At 39.1% G+C, this 25,685-nt stretch overlaps 1 protein-coding gene across 1 annotated transcript in view; it reads right to left on the reverse strand.

Moving 5' to 3' along the window:
- Positions 1 to 25,685, reverse strand: part of ARHGEF33 (Rho guanine nucleotide exchange factor 33) — a 74,745-nt gene that overhangs the window by 15,478 nt on the left and 33,582 nt on the right. The window contains exons 5-14 of the mRNA XM_026018953.2: positions 22,579 to 22,743; positions 22,138 to 22,259; positions 21,034 to 21,176; positions 18,057 to 18,116; positions 17,035 to 17,259; positions 12,093 to 12,222; positions 6,251 to 6,383; positions 4,228 to 4,311; positions 2,988 to 3,071; positions 788 to 936 (exon numbers count right to left, since the gene is read on the reverse strand). Coding sequence (XP_025874738.2) covers positions 788 to 936; positions 2,988 to 3,071; positions 4,228 to 4,311; positions 6,251 to 6,383; positions 12,093 to 12,222; positions 17,035 to 17,259; positions 18,057 to 18,116; positions 21,034 to 21,176; positions 22,138 to 22,259; positions 22,579 to 22,743 — 1,295 coding nt within the window. The remainder of the gene's footprint in view (positions 1 to 787; positions 937 to 2,987; positions 3,072 to 4,227; positions 4,312 to 6,250; positions 6,384 to 12,092; positions 12,223 to 17,034; positions 17,260 to 18,056; positions 18,117 to 21,033; positions 21,177 to 22,137; positions 22,260 to 22,578; positions 22,744 to 25,685) is intronic.

Here is a 25,685-nt window from a genome sequence, read left to right on the forward strand (position 1 = left end):
GGTATAGGAAGATGTCCTCCATTAGAGGAGTCCTGGCTTGGGAGAGAGCATCTTTTTCTGGTCTCAAACAACCCCAGAAATTATTGTTTTCCTCATTGGCTTGGGATGACGTTAAAGGAAATCCAGGACATTAGGAAATTCTGCTATGGGTTGTTTCTGTTCCTTCTGAAGCCCAGATTCTCCCTAGTCAGCCCTTTTTGTTTCTCTTTAGCATGAAATTTGTTCAACTACCACCCTCTCCCTTATTTGTTTTGTTTTTATCCATAGCATTTATACCATCTATTTATTAACTGGCTGTCCAGCTCTAGAAAGTAAGCTCTACATGGCAAAGCTTTTTATCTGTTTTGTTCATTGCACTATACTCAATACATAGAGCAGGGCCTGATACACATGCTCAATAAATATTTGTTGAGTTCATGAAAGAAACTACATTCTGGCCTTTAAACTGCTTTTTTTAACCTGGCAAACTTAGGGAAATAACTATTTTCAAAGTGGTTAATAACAGAAGATGGGGTCTGTATAGGGATTAGAGTAAAATTTTATTTTTCTAAAATAATTGTACCTATTACCTGGTGAAAATTACCACCAGGTAATAGGTACCTCTCTCCTGTAGCCAGCATGACCATCTCATTTTCATCCTCTTCTCTGTTCTCTTCTACCCCCCTGACACTACATTTCAGCTATTTAACATACAATGAGGTTACTTGTGACAGGTATCCACACTGACTGTATCCCTGTTCTCAGAAACCTTTGATCAACCCTCTAGACGGCACCATCAGAAGCTTACTTCTTGAGCTTTTTCCGTTTCTGAATAAGCAAATCCTCATTGCATTGAAACAGCAGGGTGTAATGCGAGATAAATACTCGAAGGCGCTGAACACACACCAGAAGTAGGTAATAGTCAGGGTGTTCCTGCTCTGTGAACTTCAGGACATTCTGGGTGGAGATAAAAAGGAGGCAGCATTTGCATAATTAGAATGAAAACTTTTGTCTCTTTTGCACCTTGCCTCCATCTGTTGTGAGGGTTTGGTAGTCATTTAATCAGAACATCAATATATGTGGCCAATCTAATTGTAAACTGAAAGGTTAAACCTGCTATTCTCTTTGTCCATCACACCAAGGGAGAATAATAGTCACCATAGCTCCTGTTTCAGTTGGACATGAACGTTGGATAATTCCCTCTGAAAAATTAGAAGGATCTACTCATTAGATCTCTAAGGTAATGGAGCCATTCTAACAATTACTGTCTACAAGCAATGCCTTATGACCCAAATGAGTCAGGCCAATGGTGAGACGTCAGGCATTAAGGCATGCTGGAAGGGGAGGCTGTTTATGATCAAGCCTGGCCTGCTGGTCCCTCCTATTATATTGCCTATTGTGCTGTAGAGGAACATGCATATTAGTTGGATCTGGGAAAGCTAACATTTATTGAGTCTTCCTATTGCCAAGTACTAATGCCTTTACAGATTTGTTTCCACATTTAATGTTTACCATAGCTAGCTAGATTAGATAGGTGCAATTATTACCTCCATTTAACAAATAAGGAAATCAAGGCACAGCAAAGTTAAGTCATTAGGTCACACATCTGACAGGTAGCAGAGCCAGAAGTTGAACTCAGACAGTAGAATCAAGGCTCTTATTTACCATACTGCTTGTAAGACCTGGGTTTCAGTCCCAGATTTTTTTCACCTATGAGGTGTGTTAACTTGGACAAGTTACTTAATTTCTCTGGCTCTCTATTTCCTTATCTAAGCTATAGTAATGATACTTATTTCATGGGATTTTTGAAAGCATTAAATAAGATAATTATTGAGGCACCTGGGTGGCTCAGCTGGCTAAGCATCTGCCTCTTGATTTCAGCTCAGGTCATGATCTCTAGGTCATGAGATCAAGTCCCATGTCATGCTCTGCACTCAGCAGGGAGTCTGCTGGAGATTTTCTCCCTCTCCCTCTCCCTCTCCCTCTCCCTCTTCATCTCTCTCTGCCCCTCCTCCTGCTCATGGTCTCTCTCTCTCTAAAATAAATATTTAAAAATAAATAAGATAATTACTGTGAGAAGATTTTATTTTATTATTTAAAGATTTTACTTATTTATTCATGAGAACAGAGAGAGAGGCAGAGGCACAGGCAGAGGGAGAAGCAGGCTCCCTGCCAGGAGCCCGATGTGGGACTCGATCCCGGATCCCAGGATCATGTCCTGAGCTGAAGGCATTTGCTCAACCCCTAAGCCATCCAGGCATCCCTGTGAGAAGATTTTAAATTTTAAAGCCAAACAATATTGATACTAGGTTACTTCTGCCTGAGATAAATTTCAAGCATTTCTAAGATGCTTTTCCTGAATTACTTAGGAAAATCAATCGCAATTAAATCAGAACAGATGGATGGTAGAAATAAGAGGGACTGATAAGGGTGTTGGTGAGCTTTTCTCTCAAATCTACTTCCTCCCAGGTACTGCAATCCCTGTGGTAAAATGGTGTGCAGAAGTTAGCTCATCAACTTCTGCATGGTTTTTCTGTGACATAAAACATGAACAATATGTGGTAGGCCCTTGGACTTGAGCCAAAAGAAAGTAGTCAGGATAGCAGTTAAGTGGACAGGTTATATAGATACTTCTTAAATGCCGGGGGTGGGGTAAGGGTTTGGGGGTTCATTTAGATGGTGTAGAACAAGGTGAAAAGGACCGAATGGGTACTCAGAATCTATCAGGAGATGCTATAGGAAGATCTTGGATCAACAGAGGTGGGGATTGCTGGTAAACGAAGATAGAACTTCAAAGATAAATATTATGAGTCAAAGATTTTTAGATATTTAGATTTTAGTTCATTCCACAAAGTAGGAATGGGGTAATCACAGTAGTCTAAATCATTTCATCACCCCTTAGAAATACCAATGATTCTTCCTTGACCCTTTACCACGTTTCTCAGTTGCAAGCCACAAATAGTAGTTTAGCTTGAAAATCAGTTTGTTGGATTCCCAGCCATGCCTACCTGCAGATGTATCAGATATTCAGGGATGCGCTGGACTATGTGAAAAAACAGTGTGTAGATGTCAGATTTAATCTCTTCATCACCCTGAAAGAAAGGTAGAGTCACTCTTCATTGTCCCTGAAGACACTGGCTGCAGAACCCCAAAGTGAGTCCTACCAGAGTAAGAAGGGGTTTTTTTTATTTCCAGAGCATTTTCTTTCTCTAGAGTGCCATGATCCTTCATTGCATAGGCCACTTGTTCAGAGACATGCTCAAGGAGACAATTCTTCTGTAGCAGGAAGCATATCATATATTTCTTTTAAATCCACCCAACTTTCCAAACAACCCCCTCATTCCCCACCACTCTTTTTAGCACAGTGCTGGACAGATTTGGGAAGTCAATAGATTATATTTGAGTTGAATTAATTCATAAGGATTCTCTTGGAAGTACTCATTGCAGTGGCTTGCTAGTAGGCACTAAGGGTGAATTGGAGCCTTGTGAGGGTGGAGAAAGACTATAACTAGAAACTTGTCAGCTGGGCTGCAGAGGAAACACGTCGCATTCTCTCCATGTTCCTTTCTTTCCCTCCCCTCCCTCCCCTCCTTTTCCTCCTCCCCCTCCCCTCCTCTCCCTTCCCTCTTCTTCCCTTTCTCAAATATTTGCTGAGCACTAATATATGGTGGGCATTATACTCATACGGTTGAGAGTAGTGGAGGGTTGAGGTAAAATGTTAATAAGAAAGAGACCCTCACCTCCTGTAAAACTTGATTAACTCAACTTACTGACCTAAAATAACTAGAATTGTTAGATAATTATATGTGCTTATTGAGTACCTAATATAGCATTGCAGTAGCAATACTTTAAGCTATATAATTAGAACTTTATCATCTTATAAACTGACAGACACAGCATGATTTGAGTTTAATATTCAGAGTTAAATTGTCTGAGCCTGGAAGAGGAGGAAATCCTCATATAACATGCAAGCTGCAATTTGAGGATATCTGCTTAGAACACCTGTTTACTTTGGGCAAACTTCCAATGGAATATAAGAGAGTAGAGCAGGGCAAGGACCAAAGCACTGGCACTCATCCTCAAGTGGGCTCCTTTAACTCCAGGTAGAAGTGTCAGTGGTTCTGTTTGAGCCATTCCCCAGCCTGGAAGACAAGCTGAGTACATGTGTTGTCCTCCCCTAAGTGGATGAGCAATGGCCTATAGATACACATGTAACCAAAAAGCAGTCCATGCACAGAGTTACCTTACCTCCTTCAGGACAACAACATGAACCAAAGAGATGCATTCAGGCAGGTCCCTTAGATAGGCAACGTAATAATCCAAGAAATTATTCTTGAAAACAAACACAAAAATACATGGTAAGAACCTGGAAACAGGAATGATAACAGCTAATGTTTTTATAGAGTCATGTATATAAAAACGGAGTACTGGGATCCCTGGATGGTGCAGCGGTTTAGCGCCTGCCTTTGGCCCAGGGCACGATTCTGGAGACCCTGGATCGAATCCCACGTCGGGCTCCCGGTGCATGGAGCCTGCTTCTCCCTCTGCCTATGTCTCTGCCTCTCTCTCTGTGTGTGACTATCATAAAATAAAAAAAAATTAAAAAAAAAAACGGAGTACTTGGCAGATTATCTTAATCATTTATTTAATGTGCTCATTAATTTTTTTTATTTTTTAATTCTTTTTTCAAGTCTTTTTGATTTCAAGGTAAATATCCATATGGACTTGGGAACCAAACTCAATAGTCCTGTTTTTTCTTTTTTAAATCTCACACTAGCTTTATTTTTTTAATTATTTTTTTAATTTTTATTTATTTATGATAGTCACACAGAGAGAGAGAGAGAGGCAGAGACACAGGCAGAGGGAGAAGCAGGCTCCATGCACCGGGAGCCCGACGTGGGATTCGATCCCGGGTCTCCAGGATCGCGCCCTGGGCCAAAGGCAGGCGCTAAACCTCTGCGCCACCCAGGGATCCCAATAGTCCTGTTTTAATGAGAAAGTGGAAAACCAACGCAGCAAAAAGGGGTCACATAAGTTGAAAAAGTATTTTTAAATTGTTAAATGATTAAAATGCCTATTTTGCTTTTAAGTTACTTTTAATTTCAATCATCTACATCCAGTAAGGAACTTTGTCCAACTCACTTCCCAGTGTCTAGACCAATGATTCTCAACTTCTTCCACTAATTGTGTATTTCCACCAAATGCTTATTCACCTATGCAATATGTTCCAGGAAAATAGTTCTCAGCTTCCAAAGTTATATTGCCACAGATACAACAATTCTCACCAAGAAAGCATACTGAATACAAATAAAAGTGATATTAGAGGGATTGCATTACATCCATGTAAGTAAATAATTTGTAAACTATACAAGTAAATAATCCGTAAACTTTATATTATCACCTATCATTGAGAATCATTGATATACAGAGTTTGATTGCAGGCTAACTCTGCATGTTAATTTTGCAGCCCAATTTTATTAGCCCACAGAATATTTTTAAAATTTCAAACAAAATTCTGGATTGCCAGTGTCTCTTAAAGTATCAGAAGATCTGGCAACTGTAGTCCCTTCTTCCTGAATAATAATTGGATAGTATTTCCTGTAGAAAAGCATATATGCTCCACTTAAGCTCACCTCCCAACAATCCATATTGTATCACATTCTGCTTTCTTCCACTCATTTTTATCATTGCCTGGCCCTGTAGGCATTTGAGTCTGCAACCTCCGGCCTGAGTCATATTTTCTTTGCAGAACAGTATAGAGACTTGGAAACTTAGCAAAGTTTCCTTCCTTTTCTCCAAGGAAGTGAAAATAAAAAAACATGCAAGACAAATAGCTGCCCATCACATTTTCACAAGGAATGAAATAAGTGTGAAATACATATACATACACAAACCCTCCTATATTTATTTCATATGTGTGAATGGATATATATGTGATATATATATATATATTTATTTATACATAAATGCACACATACGCAGATTCAATGAAGCAGTTATACATAATACAGTGGGAAGTGATGGGCTGGAAGTTAGGAAACTTGGATCACAGGTCCACAACTACCTAGCTAACTCAGTGATTTCAGCAGTCTTTTCATGTTTCTGAGCTTTATCTCATTATCTGTAGCATGAGGAGGTTAGACTATACATCTCAACAGTTTTCCTAACTCTGAAAATCACTGATTTGAGGTTCTCCATTCAAAGAAGCAGACAAGGGGGACACAGATGCATGTAATTCAAACTTATAAAGGATTTTTCCAAAAAAACTCACCTCATCATTTGTTAACTTAAGGAATAAATCTCCAAGAACTCCTTGGCGTGGCCACTTTAGGACCCGTTCCTGCAGAGCATGAAGCAAATCGAGGTGCTGCTGGACAAGGTACCGTAAAGAGCCAGGGAAGAGGCTTGAAACAGAATAGAGATAGGATCACACAAACCAGGTGTAGAGAAGAAAAGACCCTATGAGAATATATGCAGGAGGTTCCATTTTCCCAGTCATTCAAAACATTGAGTCGCAACTCTACATCAGGATTTTTTTTTAAAGTTTGACATTGTAGAGCTAATAGCAAATATCCTCAAGATGTAAAAAGACCGCATTAGGGGTGCTTGGGTAGCTCAGTTGGTCAAGCGTCCACCTCTTTATTTTGGCTTTCATGATCTCAGGGTCCTGGGATCGAGCCCCAAATTGGGCCCCACACTCAACAGAGATGCTGCTTTGAAGATTCTTTCCCTCTGCCCCTCTACCCATCCTTGAGAGCATGCGTGCATGCACACACACACACTCTCTCTCTGTCTCTAAAACAAATAAATAAATCTTTTAAAAAAGGAATAAAGATAAAAAGACCCCTTTACCAATGGCTCCTCCACAAATGTGTATTGTACTAATAAAGAGCACATCGCTTGAATGGCTTTTTTTTTTAGTTTATTTATTTTATTATAATTATTATTATCTTTTTGGTAATCTCTACACCCAATGCAGGGCTCAAACTCACAAACCTGAGATCAAGAATCACACACTCTTCCAACTAAGCCAGCCAGGTGCCCCTTGAGTGGCCTTTTTTTTTTTTTTTTTTTTTTCTTTTTTCTTGAGTGGCCTTTTAAAAGCCAAACTGTTATGCTCTCATTTATGTGACAGTGGAAATTCTAAGGGAACTCTTTTGTGAAACTTTAAAGTTATTCCTGCTTGATGTGCAACATAGTCTACTCTAATTAATGCTGTATATGACAGCACTGAGGGGGCACTTGATCATTCTTAGCTACGAGGTAAGAGACTCTGATTTAGGTAAAAATGAAAATTTGTTTCAAGCTGGGAACTACATGCTCAAGGCACGGGCTTCTGAAAGAGCTCCTTTCCTTTCCTATTTCCAAGAGGAATACTGGGCAAGGACACAGTCTTACCCAGGGAAGCTGAGGACCAGGCCTGGCCTGCTACTCCCTGGAGCATCACAAAGCCTCTCCCTCTCCCCTATCCCACAGAATGTCTCAGGTTGGTTGGTTTGTTTGTATTTTTCTCCAGGCGAAGTGAAGGAAGGAAGAGAGGTGTCAGCAAAGGATGTGGTGGAGAGGAGAGAGAGAAAGAATCACGGCCAGAGGAAGAGTGGATGGAGAGTGGCAGGGCAGTCAGGGGCCTATAGGAATAAGGAAGGAAGCTGTAAGGAAAAGGAGTTTTGCTGGGCCAAAGCAAGGTTTGGAGCTCTAACTTGGTGACTTAATGGGAATTGAAAGCAGGTTCTCTTGTGCTTTCAAGACCACAGGTTTAACAAAGATGAAAGTGATGGCCTGCTTGTCACTGAGGGCTGAACTTATCTGGATATTCCCTCAGGGTCCAACGAGAATAAATTAGTGGGTCATTGGGGTGGTTTGCCAACCTGGAACAAATAGACCTTTGTTGAGAACAGTAGGAAGAACACTGGTTTGATAAGAAGTCTTTTTTAACCCCCTCCCCAAAATAAATAAATAAATAAAAACATACATACATAAATACATAAATAAAAAATTTTTTTAAAGTTCTTCAAAAAAAATAAAAATAAAAATAAAAATAAAAATAAAAATAAAAAAAAGTTTTTCAACCCATCTTTACAAAAAGCAAAGATCCCCCTGGGGCTACAGCTCAGAGAAGACACAGATACCAGAGAGAGTATCCAGCCCCCTGTGAAAAGATATAAGGATTCCTTCCCACTGGTCTCCATCCCTCCACCTCCTGTACCATTAGCCTTCACATAGGCAAAGCCATGTCCATAAGCTCACATGGAGGGGCTTCCCAATTTGACTTCTTATGACTGACGCAGTGGGCTCAGAAGATCTAAGTAATCCCTGTCCGGACCAGAGGGAAGCTGGAAGGGTGGCTAGGAGACAGTCTGACTGGGAGGAGACCATAAAGCTGGTAGAGGAAAGCAAAGCTGACTGAACTGAAAAAGTAAAACACTGATCCAGCAAAAGGTCTAGATCTGAAAGATTGCTCCCCACCCAAGGCTGTCATGACTTTGGGTAATATTCCTGGGGTGACACTGAAAGATGTTAGGGCACCATGCCCTGGTGAGATCTGACTTTGAGTTGGGTTGTCTGTATAGGTTATGTCATATCTCTTGGATTATCTCTTTTCTTTTTCTCTTTCTTTATTCCTTTTCTGGCCTCACCTGGCCCCACCTGACCTGACCTTCTTTCTCTTTATTTTGAGACAGCTGACTTCTGCTATGCGGCAACCAGTGTACTCGCAGTATTGGAGAGCTGGTAACTTGGTCAGAGTCCAGGTACTTCCTGGGCTGTCCGCTGGGGGTAATAGCTTGAGGTTTCAAGGTGAGGGTCAGAAAATGCTCCCAGCAAGTATTATGGAAACATGTAAGTTCCATGAAGAGCAATGACCTACAGTGGGTTCTATACTAAATATTGAAAAAAAAAGTTTTATTTAATAAGGATATTATTTGAAATCAGGGAGGAGTGTGGAGGAGGTGAGCCAGGAGATGGAGAACAGAAGGAGAAAGAAGCAACCAAGCAGTATAGACACACACATAACCTGTTTCATTGTTTTGCTTAGAGCCAGACCTGACTCCTAGAGACAACTTTTTCATGAGGAGGAAAGTATTAAGTACTCAACTTCTTTTCTCTTCCTTACAAGGGATGAAATTCTAGCAACTACATGAGTAGTTTATTCTTTTTAAAACCTTCAAAGTTATTTCAACTCCCACAATACAGTACTTAAACAAGGGAGATAAACCAAAAGCAATCAAGGAAAGCCCAGTTAGAGTTTCAAATTAATAACTTAACTCTTGCCTGTCTAATTTTAGGCCAAAATAACTCCTGAGCTTCAACAGTGGGATGTAACCACATTTGAGGGGCATCGATAATGAAGCATGTGCCACCTGGTGGTGATCTGGAGCATACTGAGTGCTTGGTGAATGTGGAGCTGGAGTTTAGCTTAGAAGACTGGCAATACTTTCAGGCTGAGGTTGCCCTTCTTCACAAGTATTCAGACAGACAGGACTGTTTGATCCTGAGCTTGTAACTCTATCTAGGGGAATCATACCAGAAATATTCAAGAACTGCAACTTTTGTGATCCTCCAACAAATGAACAGTAGCCCACAAGTTCTACTCAAGACCTCAGCTGGCAGCTCAACCTCCTTTCATTCAGCCAGGAGCAGGGCCGGCTTGACACAGGGTGAGGAGGCTCTTGAGGGCTTTACTTTTTTGTAGGGAAAAACTAAAGTTTTATTTTATAGATTTGAGAAGAGGTGGCAACCTCAGTTTTGAGTGGCAGGTTGTAGTTACGGTGGGTTTTATTTTTACCCCCAGGTTACTTTGCAGCAGGGGTAGAAAGTGCTGGTGGCTTGTAATGTATAATGGAAAAAATAGGAAATGTTACAATTTATTTTCATCTTTGCATGGGGAGAAATGCCAGTAGGGAAAAGGAATCATCTCATTCTGTTGTGTTACTTCATTCAGCTGGCCTATTTAAAGTGCACATGGAGGCTTCAGAAAGGCTTAGAAAAAAGAAGAAATGTAGTGAGTGAAGGAGTTCAACAGAAATCCAACCCTGGGGTGGAAAAATGGCAACACTGCAAAGCTCGGACCTAGAGTCTTTGCATGAGTACTAAGAATATTGACTGAAAGCTTTTTCGTCTTGAGCTATGAAAAGAAAAAAGAGGGTTAGCTCAACAAATAACTAACATGAATAGCATTAGCACAGATATGAGACATAACTATTTTTCTTATTTTCATGGAGGATTGTGTGATAGTTTTAAACTTTTTCTAATCTCGGGATTTGAGAGAGCTCAGTCCTTCCTCAGTCATCGGTCAGTCATGGGAGAAGATCTTAGAGGAGAAGGAAGTGATGGCAAGTAGAAGAGAGCTTCAGTGAGTCAAGGACTCCTGACAGTGGAGTTGAGATCTGGGCTATTAAGAGGGAACCCTACACTGTGAAACAGGGACAGACAGAGTATGCTTCTGGCCGAGAAACTTGACATGTTGCTGTTAATCAGGTGACGTCTTTGAAACGATATGGTCCTCAGGGAAGTAGTGTAATGTAGAAAGGTCACAAGGACAGGAGCAGATGAGCCTGGGTCCAAAGTCTGGAACTAATCAACTATGTGGCTTTAAATCCCCCCTGAACCTTAGTTTCTTCATCTATAAGGTAGGCTTCACAGGATTCTGGGGCAGATTTCATGAAGTTATAAACAAAGTGCCTGGTTACTGTGTTCCAGAGTAAATAATTCTCTCTCTTTCCATGCCCCATCCCTAGATTTTCAGAGACAAGGAAGAAATTCTGCTGGCTCAGAATCTTAGATGTGGAAGCAATGCTGCACCAAAAAGTAGACTTGCCTTTAGATTTGATTAATGTAAACCGAGCAGGTCTCTAGCAATGGCAAAATAGAGGCTAGGTCTCCAATAGAGGCTGTGGAGACCTCTCAGAGGCCCAAAGGGGCAATGTGGGAGGGTAGGGCAAGCCAGATTGGAGTCTAGCAGGGGATTCAAGTGGCTAGACTGGGAAGGAATGACCAGCATTGGAAAGAACCTGGGTGGCCACTGAGAGAGGGTGAAGCCCCATCCAGGGCCATTAGTGATCAGAGCTTTAGCTCACACCACTCTTTCTGTTCCTTGTTACTTTCTATACTTTGCTTACTTCAATTTTGCAGTAAAATGATTCTTGAAAATAGTCAAGCCACTTTTGAGTTTGTCAGGGAATATTCCCTCACCTCAGCCATTTAGAAAGGGGGAGCATTGCATTCTGGTAACTAGGTATGCTTCTGGCAGCTGCATAGCCAAGTAAAATTGGGGAATGGTAAAGAGCAGGAAAATGCAGTTAGGGACTTCCCTAGAAGGATTCATAGTTTGTGAACCACCAGGGTCTATTACCTGACAGACTGTTTAAACTATTACTGCTGCATTTATCTGTAAGAGTCCGTAATTCAGACCTTCCAGTTTTTGGATTGGCCTTTTCCTCAACTAATCTGATTACATCTTCATTATGTTAGTCTTTTCCACCAAATCAGAGTTTCCTCCTTCCTGTTTTTCTCAAAGGAGAAAAAGCAGAGGAGATATAAAGATTATGAGCAGAAGCAATCAAGGAGTGTTGTAATCTTGGAGCTAGCATGCTGTTATAATATACTGCAGACCCTGTGGAAGCACTGCCTCACCACACACACACACACACACACCAGTTGTGCACCGTCTAGTACTATGGGATCACCTGAACAAATAAGAAAGATCCAAGTCCAGAGTTATTCAGCCCTTTGCCATGTATCTAATGGCCACTTAATGCTCCAGACCTACATTGCATCCGTTCCCTTCTACTTCTATGAGACCTGTGATCCCAGGAGGACATGCAGATGGCAACGAGAGCAATGTCTCCCTCACTGGAACATTATTCTCCCTTTAGGTTCTTTACATACATGCCAGGAACACTGAAGGTCTCAGAGACTATATTCCTTTTCTTATCTGCTATAAGTCTAAATGTAAGACTTGCCAGGGGTTACCTGCTGTCACTGCCTACACTCTCTTCAAAGACTATTTCTGGAACTCTTTGCAGGTCCCAGAATTCCCAAAGTGAAAACAATAAACAACTTACCTTAAAATTTTAATCAATCTGAAAATCAAAGGCAATGAATACAATGGATACCTTCTCTCTTTGGAATTCCTCTTTCCATCTGACCCTTGGAATGTTGCCTTGATCTTCAGGATCAGAGAGATGTTGATGACATATTTTCTTTCTGATTCAAGGAGTTCTAGAGCCACAGTCTGTCTTTTAGCTTTAAAAACAAATCAAAGAGGGAATTTTTGTCAACCACTCCTTTCCAAAGCTCTGTGAAATGATAGAAAGCAATAAAAAGACATTGAAAGCAATAAAAAGAAACATCGGCAAGTTTTTGGAAGATGGTAAACAGAGTGGAAGCATGGTAATTAATTCAGCCGAGTAAGGGCACAAAACTGTGGTGTTCTTGTCTGCAGATGGAAAATCTGCTGAGAAGCAGAAAGGCTCAAGGAGTAGAGGCACCAGGCATCATAGAAAGTGCAAATAAAGATCAATGCTGAAAACAGGACACAAGTCTTCATAAAGTGCAATTGGACTTCCAGTCCCCTACTCCCAGGCCAGATGACTTCCTCATTTACGCCCCATGGGAAAATGTGAAAAATTAAACTAGAGGGGCCCTTATCTCTGGGGTCTGGACTAAAGACATCCGACCATAGAAGGAAGAGTTGAGATGCCAAAATGAAAACAAGGGGACTCAGAGAAGGCTTGCATAGTGATTGGGGAGATTCTTCTCAGCCCCTTCCCCTGCAGGTCTTCCCACAATACCAGTAGACAGACTTATACTCTCCAGGCAGGAGTCTGGAGGATGTTCCACCAAAGAAACTAAACTATCCAAGGGAAAAAGACCTACACTCACTGACATAAAGAAGTCACCTACCAAAAAGTTATTTTGCTACCTGCTTAGCCTATAGGGAAGCCTGTTTAACTGATAAGCTTGGCCAATATAGAATCTTGCAGGTTTTTTATTTAGGGCCATATATATATATATATATATAATCAGCCAAGAATCCTCAGACATTTGAATCAACCTTACACCATAAAAAAAAGAGAAAAAAAGGTATATATGCATTTTGAATAGAGACAATGCAGAGGATGTAATGTAAAGCATGGTGACTATGATTAATAATATTGCCTTGCATAATTGAAAGTTGCTAAAAGAGTAGACGTAAAAGTTCTCCTCAAAGAAAAAAGAAATTTTTACCTATGTGTGGTGATGATATTAACTAGATGTATTGTGGTGATCATTTCACAATATATACAAATATCAAGTCATTATGTTGTACATCTGAAACTGATATAATGTTATATGTCAATTGTACATTAAGTAAAAAAGAGACAATGCAGAAACAAAACTTTTTAAAAATCCTATAATTAAGGGGCAGCCGGGTGGCTCAGTTGGTTAAGCGCCGACCATGATTTCAGGTCAGGCCATGATCTGGGGTTCTGGGATCTTTGGAGCCCTGCCTTGGACTCCCTACTCAGCAGGGAGTCTGCTGAAGGATTCTCTTTCCCTCTGTGCCTCCTACCACTTGCGCACTCTCCTTACATATATAAAAATAAGTAAATAAATCTCTTTTTAAAATCCTATAATTAATATCCTCAAAGAGATAAGAGAAAAACATTCTGCCCATTTAGTAGTTACAGTATGCTATATTTTTAAGAAAAGAGAACATTCCAAAAGAAAGAGAGAGAGAGAGAAGAAGAAGAAATTTTGGCATTTTTTCAAAGAGAAAAGAGTGGAAGATAAAGTCAAAGAGATTTCCTGCCTTCTTCCTCACTCCTCCCCAAAACAAGAAAGAGACGTGTTGAAGAAAAAGAGACTAGAAGTGAAGAAGAGGTAGTGAAGAACATCAATCCAAGAGACCCAACATCAAATTAGTTATTAGAAATTTCAGAGAAAAGAAGAAAATGGATGCGAAGATACTATCAAATTAATAATAGAAAAAAATACCAGGACACACTTTTCTAGAGGAAAGGGCCCTACCGTGTTCAGCATAATTAATGAAAAAGACTCAAACTTCTGTGAAACTTTAGCACACCAAAGGTAAAAAGAAGATGCTAAAAATTACCAGAAAGAACAATCAAAACAAAGTACTGGGGATCAGAATGGTATTGGACTTTCCAATAGTAACATTAGACATTAGAGGACAATGGAACAATTGCTTCAAAATGATGAGGGAAAAAATATTTTGTATTCACCTAAATTATCAACAAGTATGTGGAAGCTACTGGACAATGAGTTCCATCAAACAAGGAGTAAACCAAGAAACCAACAAAGACACACAAGATAAAAGCAAACAAACAGGAATCTGACATTGGAAAACTATGAAAGAAATTTTTAGGAAGATTGGGAAGTCCCAGGATGGCAGCAGTGCAACAGACCAGGATGGAGTAGGATGATAGAGGTCTCTAGGGCAAATGCTTTGGTGGGGGAAAAGAAGAAGAATGTAAATGATAGATTTCCCATTACATTGCTAAGAAAAATTGAAGGGGACCTATATAAAGGGAGACATATCCCATGTTCTTTGATTGGAACACTCAATACTGACAAGATATAAATTCTCTACTAATTGGAATAAAAAGAATATAGAGTCTAGAATTAGACCCACCCATATATGAATCACTTGATGCTCTCTACACAATTTAATATAGAAAGACAGATATTTTTAATAAATGGTACTCAAGCAACTGGATAGACATATAGGGAAAAAAATGAACTCGGACTCTTTCCTCACACCATACATCAAAATCTATTCAAGATAAGTAGTAGGTTTGAGCTCCTGACTGGCTCAGTTAGCAGAGTATGTGACTCTAGATCTTGGTGTCATGAGTTTGAGTTCCACATTGGGTGTAGAGTTTACTCAAAAAACATCTAAAAAAAGATAATAGATCTAAATGTGAAAGCTAAAACTATAAAAATTCTCAAAGAAAACATACTAGAATATCTTCACAACTTTGAGATAGGCAAAGATTTCTTGGAAGGACACATAAGTTAGAATCTATATAAAAAGTTTAAAATTGATAAACTTCATCAAAATTAAGAACATCTATTCACCAAAAGACTATTAAGAAAGTGAAAAGGCAAGCCACATACTGGAATAAAATGTTCACCACACAGATGTCTAATAAAGAACTCATATCCAAAATATATTAAGAAATTCTACTAATTGATAATAAGAAGATAATGCACTTTAAAAGTTGGACAAAGGGCAGCCGTGGCTCAGCGGTTTAGTGCCGCTTTCAGCCCAGGACCCAATCCTGGAGACCTGGGATCAAGTCCCATGTCGGGCTCCCTGCATGGAGCCTGCTTCTCCCTCTGCCTGTGTCTCTGCCTCTCTTTTTCTCTGTGTGTCTCTCACGAATAAATAAATAAAATCTTTTAAAATAAATAAATAAAAGTTGAACAAAGAACTTAAATAGGCACTTCATAAAAGAAGATGTACAAATAACTAATAAGCACATGAAAAGATGCTCAACATCATTAGTGATCAGGGAAGTGTAAATTAAAACTACAATACCAGTACACCCCTATGAGAATGGCAAAAATTAAAAAGACTGACCATACTAACTAACTGTGGTCATTATATTCCATCTAGTAACTCACAGACATTACTGGGTGGAATATAAAATGTCCCAACCACTTTGGAAAACTTTGATATTTTCTTTCAAAGTGTAACCTAATCCTATCCCATAATCTAGAGATTTTACTCCTGCGTGTACACCCAAGACAAATGAGGCCATACATCCAAAACAGACTTGTACAATATTCATTTCAGTTTTACTTATAATAGCCCTAAACTGGTAACAATCCAAATGTCCTTCAACAAGAAAACAGATAAGCAAACTGTGGTAAATTTATTCAATGTGACTGAAAAAAGGAATGCACTACTGAGTGAATTACACACAACACATTATATTGAAAGAAGCCTGACTCAAAAGAGTACACATTGTATTATTCCCTCTGTATGAAGTTCCAGAACAGACAAAACTAATTTACAGTGATGGAGTCAGAATAGTGGTTCTTCAGGTGGTAAAGTGCATGAGAGAACTCTCTGGGGTAACAGAAATACTGTATATCTTGATCCAGGTAGTGATCACAAGGGGTATATATACATATATAAAAAGTCAATGAACTTAAACGTAAGCTTTGTGAACTTTGCTGTATGTAAATTATCCCCCAGTAAGGTACTGATAAAAAAAAAAAAAAAGTAGGGACGCCTGGGTAGCTCAGTGGTTGAGCATTTGCCTTTGGCTCAGGGCGTGATCCCAGGATCCTGGGATTGAGTCCCACATTGGGCTCCTTGCATGGAGCCTGCTTCTCCTCCCTTTGCCTGTGTCTCTGCCTTTCTCTTTCTGTGTGTCTCTCATGAATAAATAAATAAAATCTTAAAAAAAAAAGGCAGCATAAACTTGTTTGAAAACATGGAAGCAATTACCAGAAGGAACTGAAAACAATGTAAAGTGGTTACTGTTTTCTTCATAATAAACCTTTTAGTACTATTTAATTTTTCATGTGTTTGATAGTAAAAATTAATTTTTAAAAATTATCTTCCACAAAACAGTTGGAGAGAAATGCCATTGTATGACATATAATGAGTGTTATGTAGCAATTTGTGATTCAAAGGAGTGGAAGGAAGGAAAACAGGAGGGAGGGAGGGAGGGAGGGCAGACCCTGTTGCAGTGCTTGATATTTTGGTGGTAGACTACTGATGCAAGAGGCACATACTGAAGATTTCACACCACTGAATAAATCATAAAATTCTGCCCTCTTCAACAACTTTATGCCTTTTTTTCCTCCCAAGGCACTGCATTACTAAATGTCATGGATATCCAGAATCAAGGTGGTTGTCCCAAGCTGGCCATGTGACCTCAGGTGAGTCCCTTCATCTCTATTGGCTTTAGTGTTTGTCTGAAAAGGAAATCAGATACCAGGTGGTCTTGTAGGTCACTGAATCTAAATTGCAAGGGTTCTAGCCACTAGATTTCCTGTTCTTCAAATTTTCAGCCTATATTTCCTCTTGGGACTTACCAGCTAAAGAGGTTTCACATAAAACATTTTCCAAGGAGCTGTGTCTGCCCTGGCCAGCGTCCTTGAGTTTATCTGGGTGGTCTTTTGTGACATATTCGTCACCCCATTCTTTACCATCCTTAGGCTGCCTCCACACACCAGATGAGAGATGGCTCTTGGATTGGATATCAGCCGAGAGGCAAGACTTTAGGTTTTCTTCTGCTTCTGGAGTTGTTGGGTTCATTCCTGAAAAATAACACCTGCCATCAAGATCCAACTTTTTAAAAACAAATTATATTTGTTATGAACTCATAGATATCATGCCCCTGTTTGAGTACAAACTATCCCTTGAGGATTAAATACATCAACTAGGGATTAAAAGTTTCCACAGTTGCAAAGGATCACCTCTGTCTGTTTCTGGCCTATATATATCCTCTACTCTCTATATGTAATCTCTACTAAATAGGGCATTTAAACAAATAAATTTATAAAATAATATAATTAATTTGTAGTAGTATGCATTGACTCCTTATATCTCCTTCCTTTTAGGTGAGCACACCAGGGGAAAAAATACAGAGTAAGAAAGATGCTGAAAGCAATGTTTTCTTTTGGAATTTGTCTTCCTTGGCTCCTTAATAGTAAGTTGAAAAAATGAAGGAAGAATGGAAGGTGGGAAGATGAAATAATTTACAAAACACAGATGAATTTTCAATATTAAGTAAATAACCTATAAAATGTGTCCGTAGGAAACTGATGTCATGCTACGTATACCTGTGAGTTTGTCAGTGAGTATTATTTCATTGATAATTGAAATGAGCCGAAAAGAACCGAGAATACTAGGTTGTCTTAAACATCTCCACCCCTTCTGTCACCTTGGGTTTAACTGAGTCACTGACTTACTCCACTATACATCTTGGATTCTTAGTAACCATTAGTAACTCTTGCCTGAGTTCTTTCAAGCCTGGTTTGGGCCTGAGGGAATAAGAGAAGGGAAAGGGTAGAGATTGCTAGAAGAGAAGAGAACTAAAAACAGAGCTACTTACCAGGACCCATCATCCCCTTCACATTACTATCTCCCACATGCATGGATCTGGACTCTTGGGCTATAGAGAAAGGAAAGCTTTCAATCAGTATTTCATTCCACTAACAGGAGCTGGCCATCTTCTATGAGATGCTCTCTTTTATGCTCTCTCCCTCAGTAAACTGTCAGAGTTTACTAAGGGAGACAGCGCAGCAAAAAAATAAAATAAATATCAATATAGTGGCAAGCTGTTTTCCCATTTGTAAAAAGATATAATAAGTGGCACTTACCTTATAGACTTCCAAAGAATTAAATCAATTAATATGTGTAAATTGCACAGAGTAAGAACTAAATTATTGTCTATGATGGTGAGGATGGTGAGGATGAAAAGAGCTGGAATGATGCTGTTCAAATGTTAAGTCAGACCCTGTCACTCCTCTGCTTAGCAATGGATTCCTGTGTCTGCATAAAAGCCAAAGGCTTTATAATGACCATGAGGCCCTAAAATATCTGCCCCCTCCTCTGCCTGCTATTTTTTTCTTTTCTTAAATCCTCATCTCCTATTGTCTCCCTTGGTCACTCTGCTCTAGCGCCACTGCTCCTTCTCCAACTTGAACATCTCAATTATGTCCCCTCTAGGACCTTGGCATGGGCTGATCCCTTTCTTCCCCTCAGTATGCATAAGCTCACATCCTCACTTCCTTCAGGTCTTTACCTGACACCCTCTCTAAAATTATACCTGTGTTTCCTTATTTTTCTCATCACTAACATACTACACATTTTATCTGTCTCAGTTCATTGTCTGCTTTTTTCAGAACAAAGGCTCCATGAGAGCAGGAATGTTTGTTGTTTTGTTCATTACCATCTCCCACCATCTAAATCTGTGTCTGGGGTGATGGATGGATAGAAGGAAAGAGAAATGGATAGTGGAACAATCCATGCGGTCAGGGAACACCTTGACCGCAATCTCATGAAAGACCTGGAGCCAGAGGCACCCACAGATTCCTGCCTCAAAGAAACTATAACATAATTAATGTTTGTTATTTTAAGCTACTGAATTTTGGAGCAATAAACAACAATTGAGCCATTTTATGATTAATAGGGAGTAAGCCAACCCTTCCTGAAAGTTTAGCCCTTAGATCCTGAATTTTAACATAACCTACCACCAATCATACCCAGAATTTCTTACTATGGCACATTATTTCCAAATTCTGCAGTAACTTGGTTGAATAAACTATAATATATAAGCCATGCATATTATAACAGGGAAGGAAGGAGGAGTTGCCACCACACAGCTAATTGAACTCCATCTGAACACTTTGAATATAAAATTTTTAATCCTTTATCTTGTGAACATGTTCAACTTGCCTAGACCTGGCATTGATCTGACCTCTACTTTTCAAGGCCATCCTGTATTCTATCCTAATAAGACTATCCTTTCATATCCTGTTCTTCATGACACGGAGCAAAGAAAATAGAACCACCTGTGATTAACCCACTCATTACCCAGTTGGGTTGGTGAGTTTTCCATCAGTCTCTAGAGTAACTACTCAAAGGGGTAAAAACACTAAAAAGAAAAAAAAAAGCATTTTCATATTTTGAAGTTAAACTGATTAAAAGCCATCTGATTTAGATTTTTTTATTTATATTTTTATATTTAGTTGTTCAAAAAAGATTTATTGTCTAGGAATATATTGTGCCTTAAGGCATAAGGGTAGAAAACCACCAACCCTGCCCCTGAGGAGCTTACAATTGATTAAGAAGTCCTTGAGCTTCTTTTGGAGACTTTCTATATGTGACCAAAAAAAAAAAAAAAAAAAAGAGAGAGAGAGAGAGGACAATTCCTCTAAAAAACATTAATGTCTACACTCTCTGGCATACAAGGTGCTTTGCTAGACGGTGCTGAGCATACAAAGATGTAGCAAACGCGTAACCAGACATGGGTACAGATGGAGGTAACTGGATGGAAACCCAGTTTCTGTAGGACTGCCCAGGAACAATTTTCTAGCATCTGTTTTATTATCCTTCAGCCCAAGAGTGTGGCTAGTGACTGTCAGCCCACAGGCAGCACCAGCCCTTGTTATCCAGAGAAAGAGGGGTACAGAGCTACATTGCCACTGACATCACTGCCCAACAGTTAAGGCAGATATGATTTTCTCCTATCAGTGAAACCTTGCTGGAAAAAAAAAAACAAAAAAACAAACCAGAACACACAATTTTATGCTAAGAATAAGGCTATCTTTAAGATGTTTATGCAGGGAGATGAGGATTGAGAGACAATGTAGAAAATAAAATGAGTTATTAGAATGAATAATTTTTTGTAACATTTTTCTCCCAGGGTTAGTATTTGAAATTTAGAAAACCCAGGTAAGTATTTTCCCCCAAAAGAAAATCTTTTAGGGGCGCCTGACTGGCTCAGTGAGTTAAACATCTGCCTTCAGCTCAGGTCATGATCCCAGGGTCCTGGAATTGAGCCCCACTTCCACGTTGGGCTCTCTGCTCAGTGGGAAGTCTGCTTCTCCCTCTCCCTCTGCTGCTCCCCCTGCTTGTGCTCTCTTTCTCTCTCTTTCTGATAAATAAAACCTTTTTTAAAAAATCTTTTAAAATTGGGCAGATTCTCTTGATCTCGTAGAATCCTCTGGATTCTTTTTTTTTTTTTTTACTTATTTATTCATGAGAGACACGGGGGGGGGGGGGGCGGGGGGCAGAGACGCAGGCAGAGGGAGAAGCAGGCCCCATGCAGGAAGCCCAATGTGGGACTAGATCCTGGGTCTCCAGGATCAGGCCCTGGGCCGAAGGCAGGCGCTAAACCGTTGAGCCACCCAGGCTGCCCAATCCTCTGGATTCTTATAAATTCCAGTTACAGGAGGAAAAATTCTGAGCAATACATCATTTTCCTATAATAAGGATGGAGGACATAAGCCCATTCTCACTATTACTTAAGCTTTAGGAATCAAGGGGAAAGGCTTGGCTAATTCAACATGATTTGCAAAGTGTACCTTTTTCATAAGCCTGAGAGGGCAAAAGATTTGTAAAGTCTTCACTTGGAAGAACAGGCTCAGGGATATTGATTGAACGGAAAGGACTTCCTTGTGCTTGAGCAGGCCCAGCCTGTGAGCCATGTTCTTCTTTTTGAGTTTTCCTGGGGAAGGAAAACAAAGAGTCTGAATGCCTGATGGGTTAAGAAGAAAATCAGTTCAGAATAATTTAAGAAAAAAAAAAAAAGAATAATTTAAGAAAAATTCTGAATTATTAGGTTGGGCCATACAAAAGTGCTGTTTTTGTAAATTAAAAATAGTTAGATATTAGCAGTTCTTAGAGTTCAATTTAATTCATCTCCAAAGCTGGAGAAAAGATTTCAAATACATACAAATCACATCCTAATTGTAATATTTATATTTTTTGCTTTTCTGTTACTGGCTTCCTTGTCATCAGGATCTCTACACTTTGCAATGATGATAATTTGCTTCGGAGAATGTACATTCACTTAACAAAGCAACACAAAGATACCAAGAGGCAGCAGGTCTTCCAGCTGCAAACACGAAGCCATTCTTCAGGGCCACAGAAATATTATTTTCACATTTTTCTATTTTAAATTCGATAATTGAAAAACATAATAATGATCATATATGCTTAATGGTGAAATTTAATTGATTCAACCTGATTGAGACGTTAACACAAATTTTATTTTCAACAGTAGAAGTAGACTAGGTGTAGCATTACAGAAATTTTAGAAAATGAATAAAAAAAGAAAATCATTAGTGACCCCATTATATTAAGACAATAGTCACTATTTTTAAATATATCTCTATAGTTGTTATCTTACACATTTTTACAGTTGAAATAAAATACCACATGCCATCTTATATCATTTTCATTTCACTTCCTATTGTGTTAAGTGCATTTTCCATGTAATAATTACCATCCATTTTTAATATTAACCAATTTTAATTATTCTATAACCTCCATCACATGCTGAGTGGCAGATTCCAGAAGTATATAGGCAGTTAGCTCTCTGTGTATTGGGAAAGGTATTCTCCATGTCACTTTACAAGCTACTGCTTATGGGTTTGCCTTTGGCCAATTTTGTGTAAAACACTCACTTGGCTTTAACTTTTCGAGATTCTCTTCGCTTTTCCTGCTGAAGCTGTTCAATTTTCTGTTGCATTTCTTCTTGTTTGGAAGTGATGGCCTGAATCATTGACATGGCATTGCTCAACTCTTCCTAAAAAATAGGAATCAATACATATTTAATGTGATAAAAGGGATGAAAGGTTATATAATATGATATCTAGTACACAGTAAGCTTTTAATACATATTTGTTGAATGAATGAATGAATGAATGAGAGATGAACATCTTATTTCTATTGTGGCCTATAATTTTAACACCAAGATCCAAAAAAGAAAAACAGGAAATAGAGTTTTGTTTCATGATAATTAGTGAATGGGTCAGAAGGAAATTCTTTTATTTGGCTGCCACACGAAAAGGTGTTTTCTACTTCTGTGACTCTCTGCTTAGCAGGGAAATAGAAGAGGAGCCTACCTTGAAATAGTTTAATGAATTCTTCATCTCAGTAACTTTTTCTTCCATGGAACATCGGCAGCTCTTAACCTTCTCTTCCAAAGCATATTCTCCATGTTGAATTCTTGACAGTTCTTGCATTGCTTCTGTGAAACCAGTTTTAAGTTCAGAGGCCAAGGCCTGCAACTAAATAATAATCGCCAAGAGTGAATTGAATTTGCTAGAAACTATTATAAATATTACTATTGGCCCCATGAATTTTCCTTTGTTTGAGAAACCAGGCTCCTAAAAATCTATAAATTTCATTTACTAGTAGACTTAAGTTTAGACAACATAAGGCAACCTTAGCTCCATTCATTTAGGGAAAAGAGAGTTTTTTATATAGCACTTGCAGAAGTTGACAGTGACAAGCAAGCAAGCAATTAATTAAGTTTACAAGTGCTCCTGTGAGCTACTGTTTATTCTAACACATTTGATTAAAATGAGATTTACTTGAAAGGCAACTATGCATGTTGAATACAATCTTGATCCAGTAACTCTTTGAATCCCATGAAAGAAGGGGTGGATCATATTATCCTTGGTGTTATAAGAAGATGAAGAAATTCAGTTATTTTTCCTTTAAAAAATTAAATGATAAAAAGAGTAAAAACTAAGCATATCTAAGAATTTCTTTGAAAGGGAAGAGGATATATATATATATATATATATATATATATATATATATATATAAACTGGATGATGTGGAAAAGGAGAAAATGGCATTTGCAGTGGCAAGAAATAGCTACAATGTTAGGAGCTCAGCACACTGTTGATAGTGATGTTGCATTATCTTCAAGAGTCAAGCTTGGCTGTGTAGGAGTGCACACATTGGACTTCTGTTGTCAACTTCCACATCATGAAAAAGGTATTAATTTTGGAGTCAGGGTACAAATCCTAGCTCTCTCCTATAAGAAGTAAGACCTCAGGCAAGTTGGTTAACCTCTTTGTAGCAATCTCCTCCTGCATAAAATAACTACCATGACACCTATTTCACAGGGCTGTCTGGAGAATTAAATGAATAAATGTAGGCAAGTTTCCTGCCACAGTGCATGCTTGGTACATTGAAGGTGTTCAAAAAATTTTATTTCTTCTCCCCCTTTAAGTACCACATCAAAAAGTTAAAGCACAAACAGAAATGTGGAGAAAATGGAGCACTTCTAAAAGTTCAAGTTTTTTTTATTGAACAAACAAAAAAAAGCATTTTCAACAGACAAAGAGTTAAGATAATAACAATAAGATAATAACATTATTTTCTTGAAATTCATGATCTTACACTCTACTAAGGAGAGGAACTCTTGGCTCCAGTTCTCTCTTCAAAACAGAATTTTTAACAAATTAACAAAATTCCTTCAAATGTGTACTTCTAAACATTTTCAGAATCTGGTTATCCAAATGATTCCAACTTGCAATGATACCTCCCACTATAAAATTATTTGGTCTCCTACACCACATTTTTGAAATATAAGGTTTTGTGGTTCACTGTACCTCACAAGGGTTTCTTTCAAGGGCCCGGAATAGGAAGAAATAAGAGGAACCAAAGAGATCATTCTGAAGATAAAAGTGGGATCTGCCAAGTGTTCAGGGCTGGAAGCCTGAGAAACAACATGAGCAATCTGTATTTCGCTCCAATCATTCTTAATTTTAATTAATCTTTGTGATGGATTTTAGTACGTGTCCTAATCTAGTCATCATAATGGATGAAGTCACCAGGTCAACTACTTTTGATCTGGTAATTCTCGTGATGCAAATTCATCTTCAGTGAACAAAATAAACAAAACTGATGGCAATATAACATCAAAGCAAAAATTGTGCAAGTTTTCAAGTTGAAGAAAGGAAACCTGACCTTCATTCAGGTGCTCTGAGGTAAGTTCAAATTTCCTGTTTGAAAAAGAAAGGGAACCACCATCCAACAGAAATAGGTTTCATTATCACTGCTCCCTTAGGGGGATATGTAGAGATTCCCCCAGGAACCAAAAGGCAGCAGTAGGATCCTAGGGGAAAGGATTTTTCCTCGCCTGAAGAACCCCAGCTCTCAAAAAGAAATTGAGTTTCCCCCAACAATCTGGTTATATGGGGACCTTGAGAATTCTGAAACCATTTTAAACTATAAGCCCATTTCCTTCCTATGTATTACTTTGAGCCCCTTGGGTACCTGCCACTGAAGTAGCACTACTGCCTTATAAACAGCTTCACAAACACTGAAAAGCCAGGGAGGGAATGCCATTAGTGAGAATCATCACACGCCTGAACCAACATGCTACTCTTTAGATGCATGCGATTCAGTATCTTTAGCTGCCACAGACTGGTTTTCCAATACTCACTGGCCATTCCTTGTGAATAAAAAAATACTCTGAGGACACGGATGTAACATCTTTTTTTTCTGCTCTCCCTTCAGCTCTCTCATTCGACAGCCCACAGCCCACCCCAAGGATTAGAAATGGGTGTCTACCTTGTTCTCCAGCGAGTTGAACACGTTCCTCATCTCGTTGATTTTTTCATGAAGCTGCTCTAGAGAGGTTATGATCCCTCCATCCTGCCGCTGGAGGCGGGCTCCCACTGGAGGCAGGTTCAGGGAAGACTTGTACTTCGAAGCCTAGGGCACCACAGAGGGCATCTTACGCTCAAAGAAATAGGGGAGACGAGTCCGAATTCTTCCTATTTCCTGTCCTCAATTTCTGTTGCTCAATTTTCTTTACTTTCTTGGCTTCTGATCTCTTCTCGAGGTCAATTTTAATCAATGTCTTCCCATCTTTTTTTTCCACCAAAGATCCCTCAAACTACACTTTCATAAATTATGCAAGTTGTTCCAACTTGTTTCTCACATAGATTTGTCCTTTGTTCTGTTCCATAATCAAGGTCAAAGGCTACAATGGGGCAAACTCAGGGGCCTGTGCCTGTGCCTTGAGATCCTGGCTAAGTCACAAATGTCAAGATTTGAGAAAGCTCCACATGGCAGGCCACATTCCTACAACACCTGACTACAGGCTCTACGAAGCAGCACATGATGGCAAGGATGCCAACGTAATTGCTTTGGTTTCCCCCAAACCAGGGTTTGTACAGAGGAAACACAGTTTTTCTGCCAACTGTCA

Source organism: Vulpes vulpes, chromosome 8 (genome assembly GCF_048418805.1).
Source record: "Vulpes vulpes isolate BD-2025 chromosome 8, VulVul3, whole genome shotgun sequence".
NCBI lineage: Eukaryota > Metazoa > Chordata > Mammalia > Carnivora > Canidae > Vulpes > Vulpes vulpes.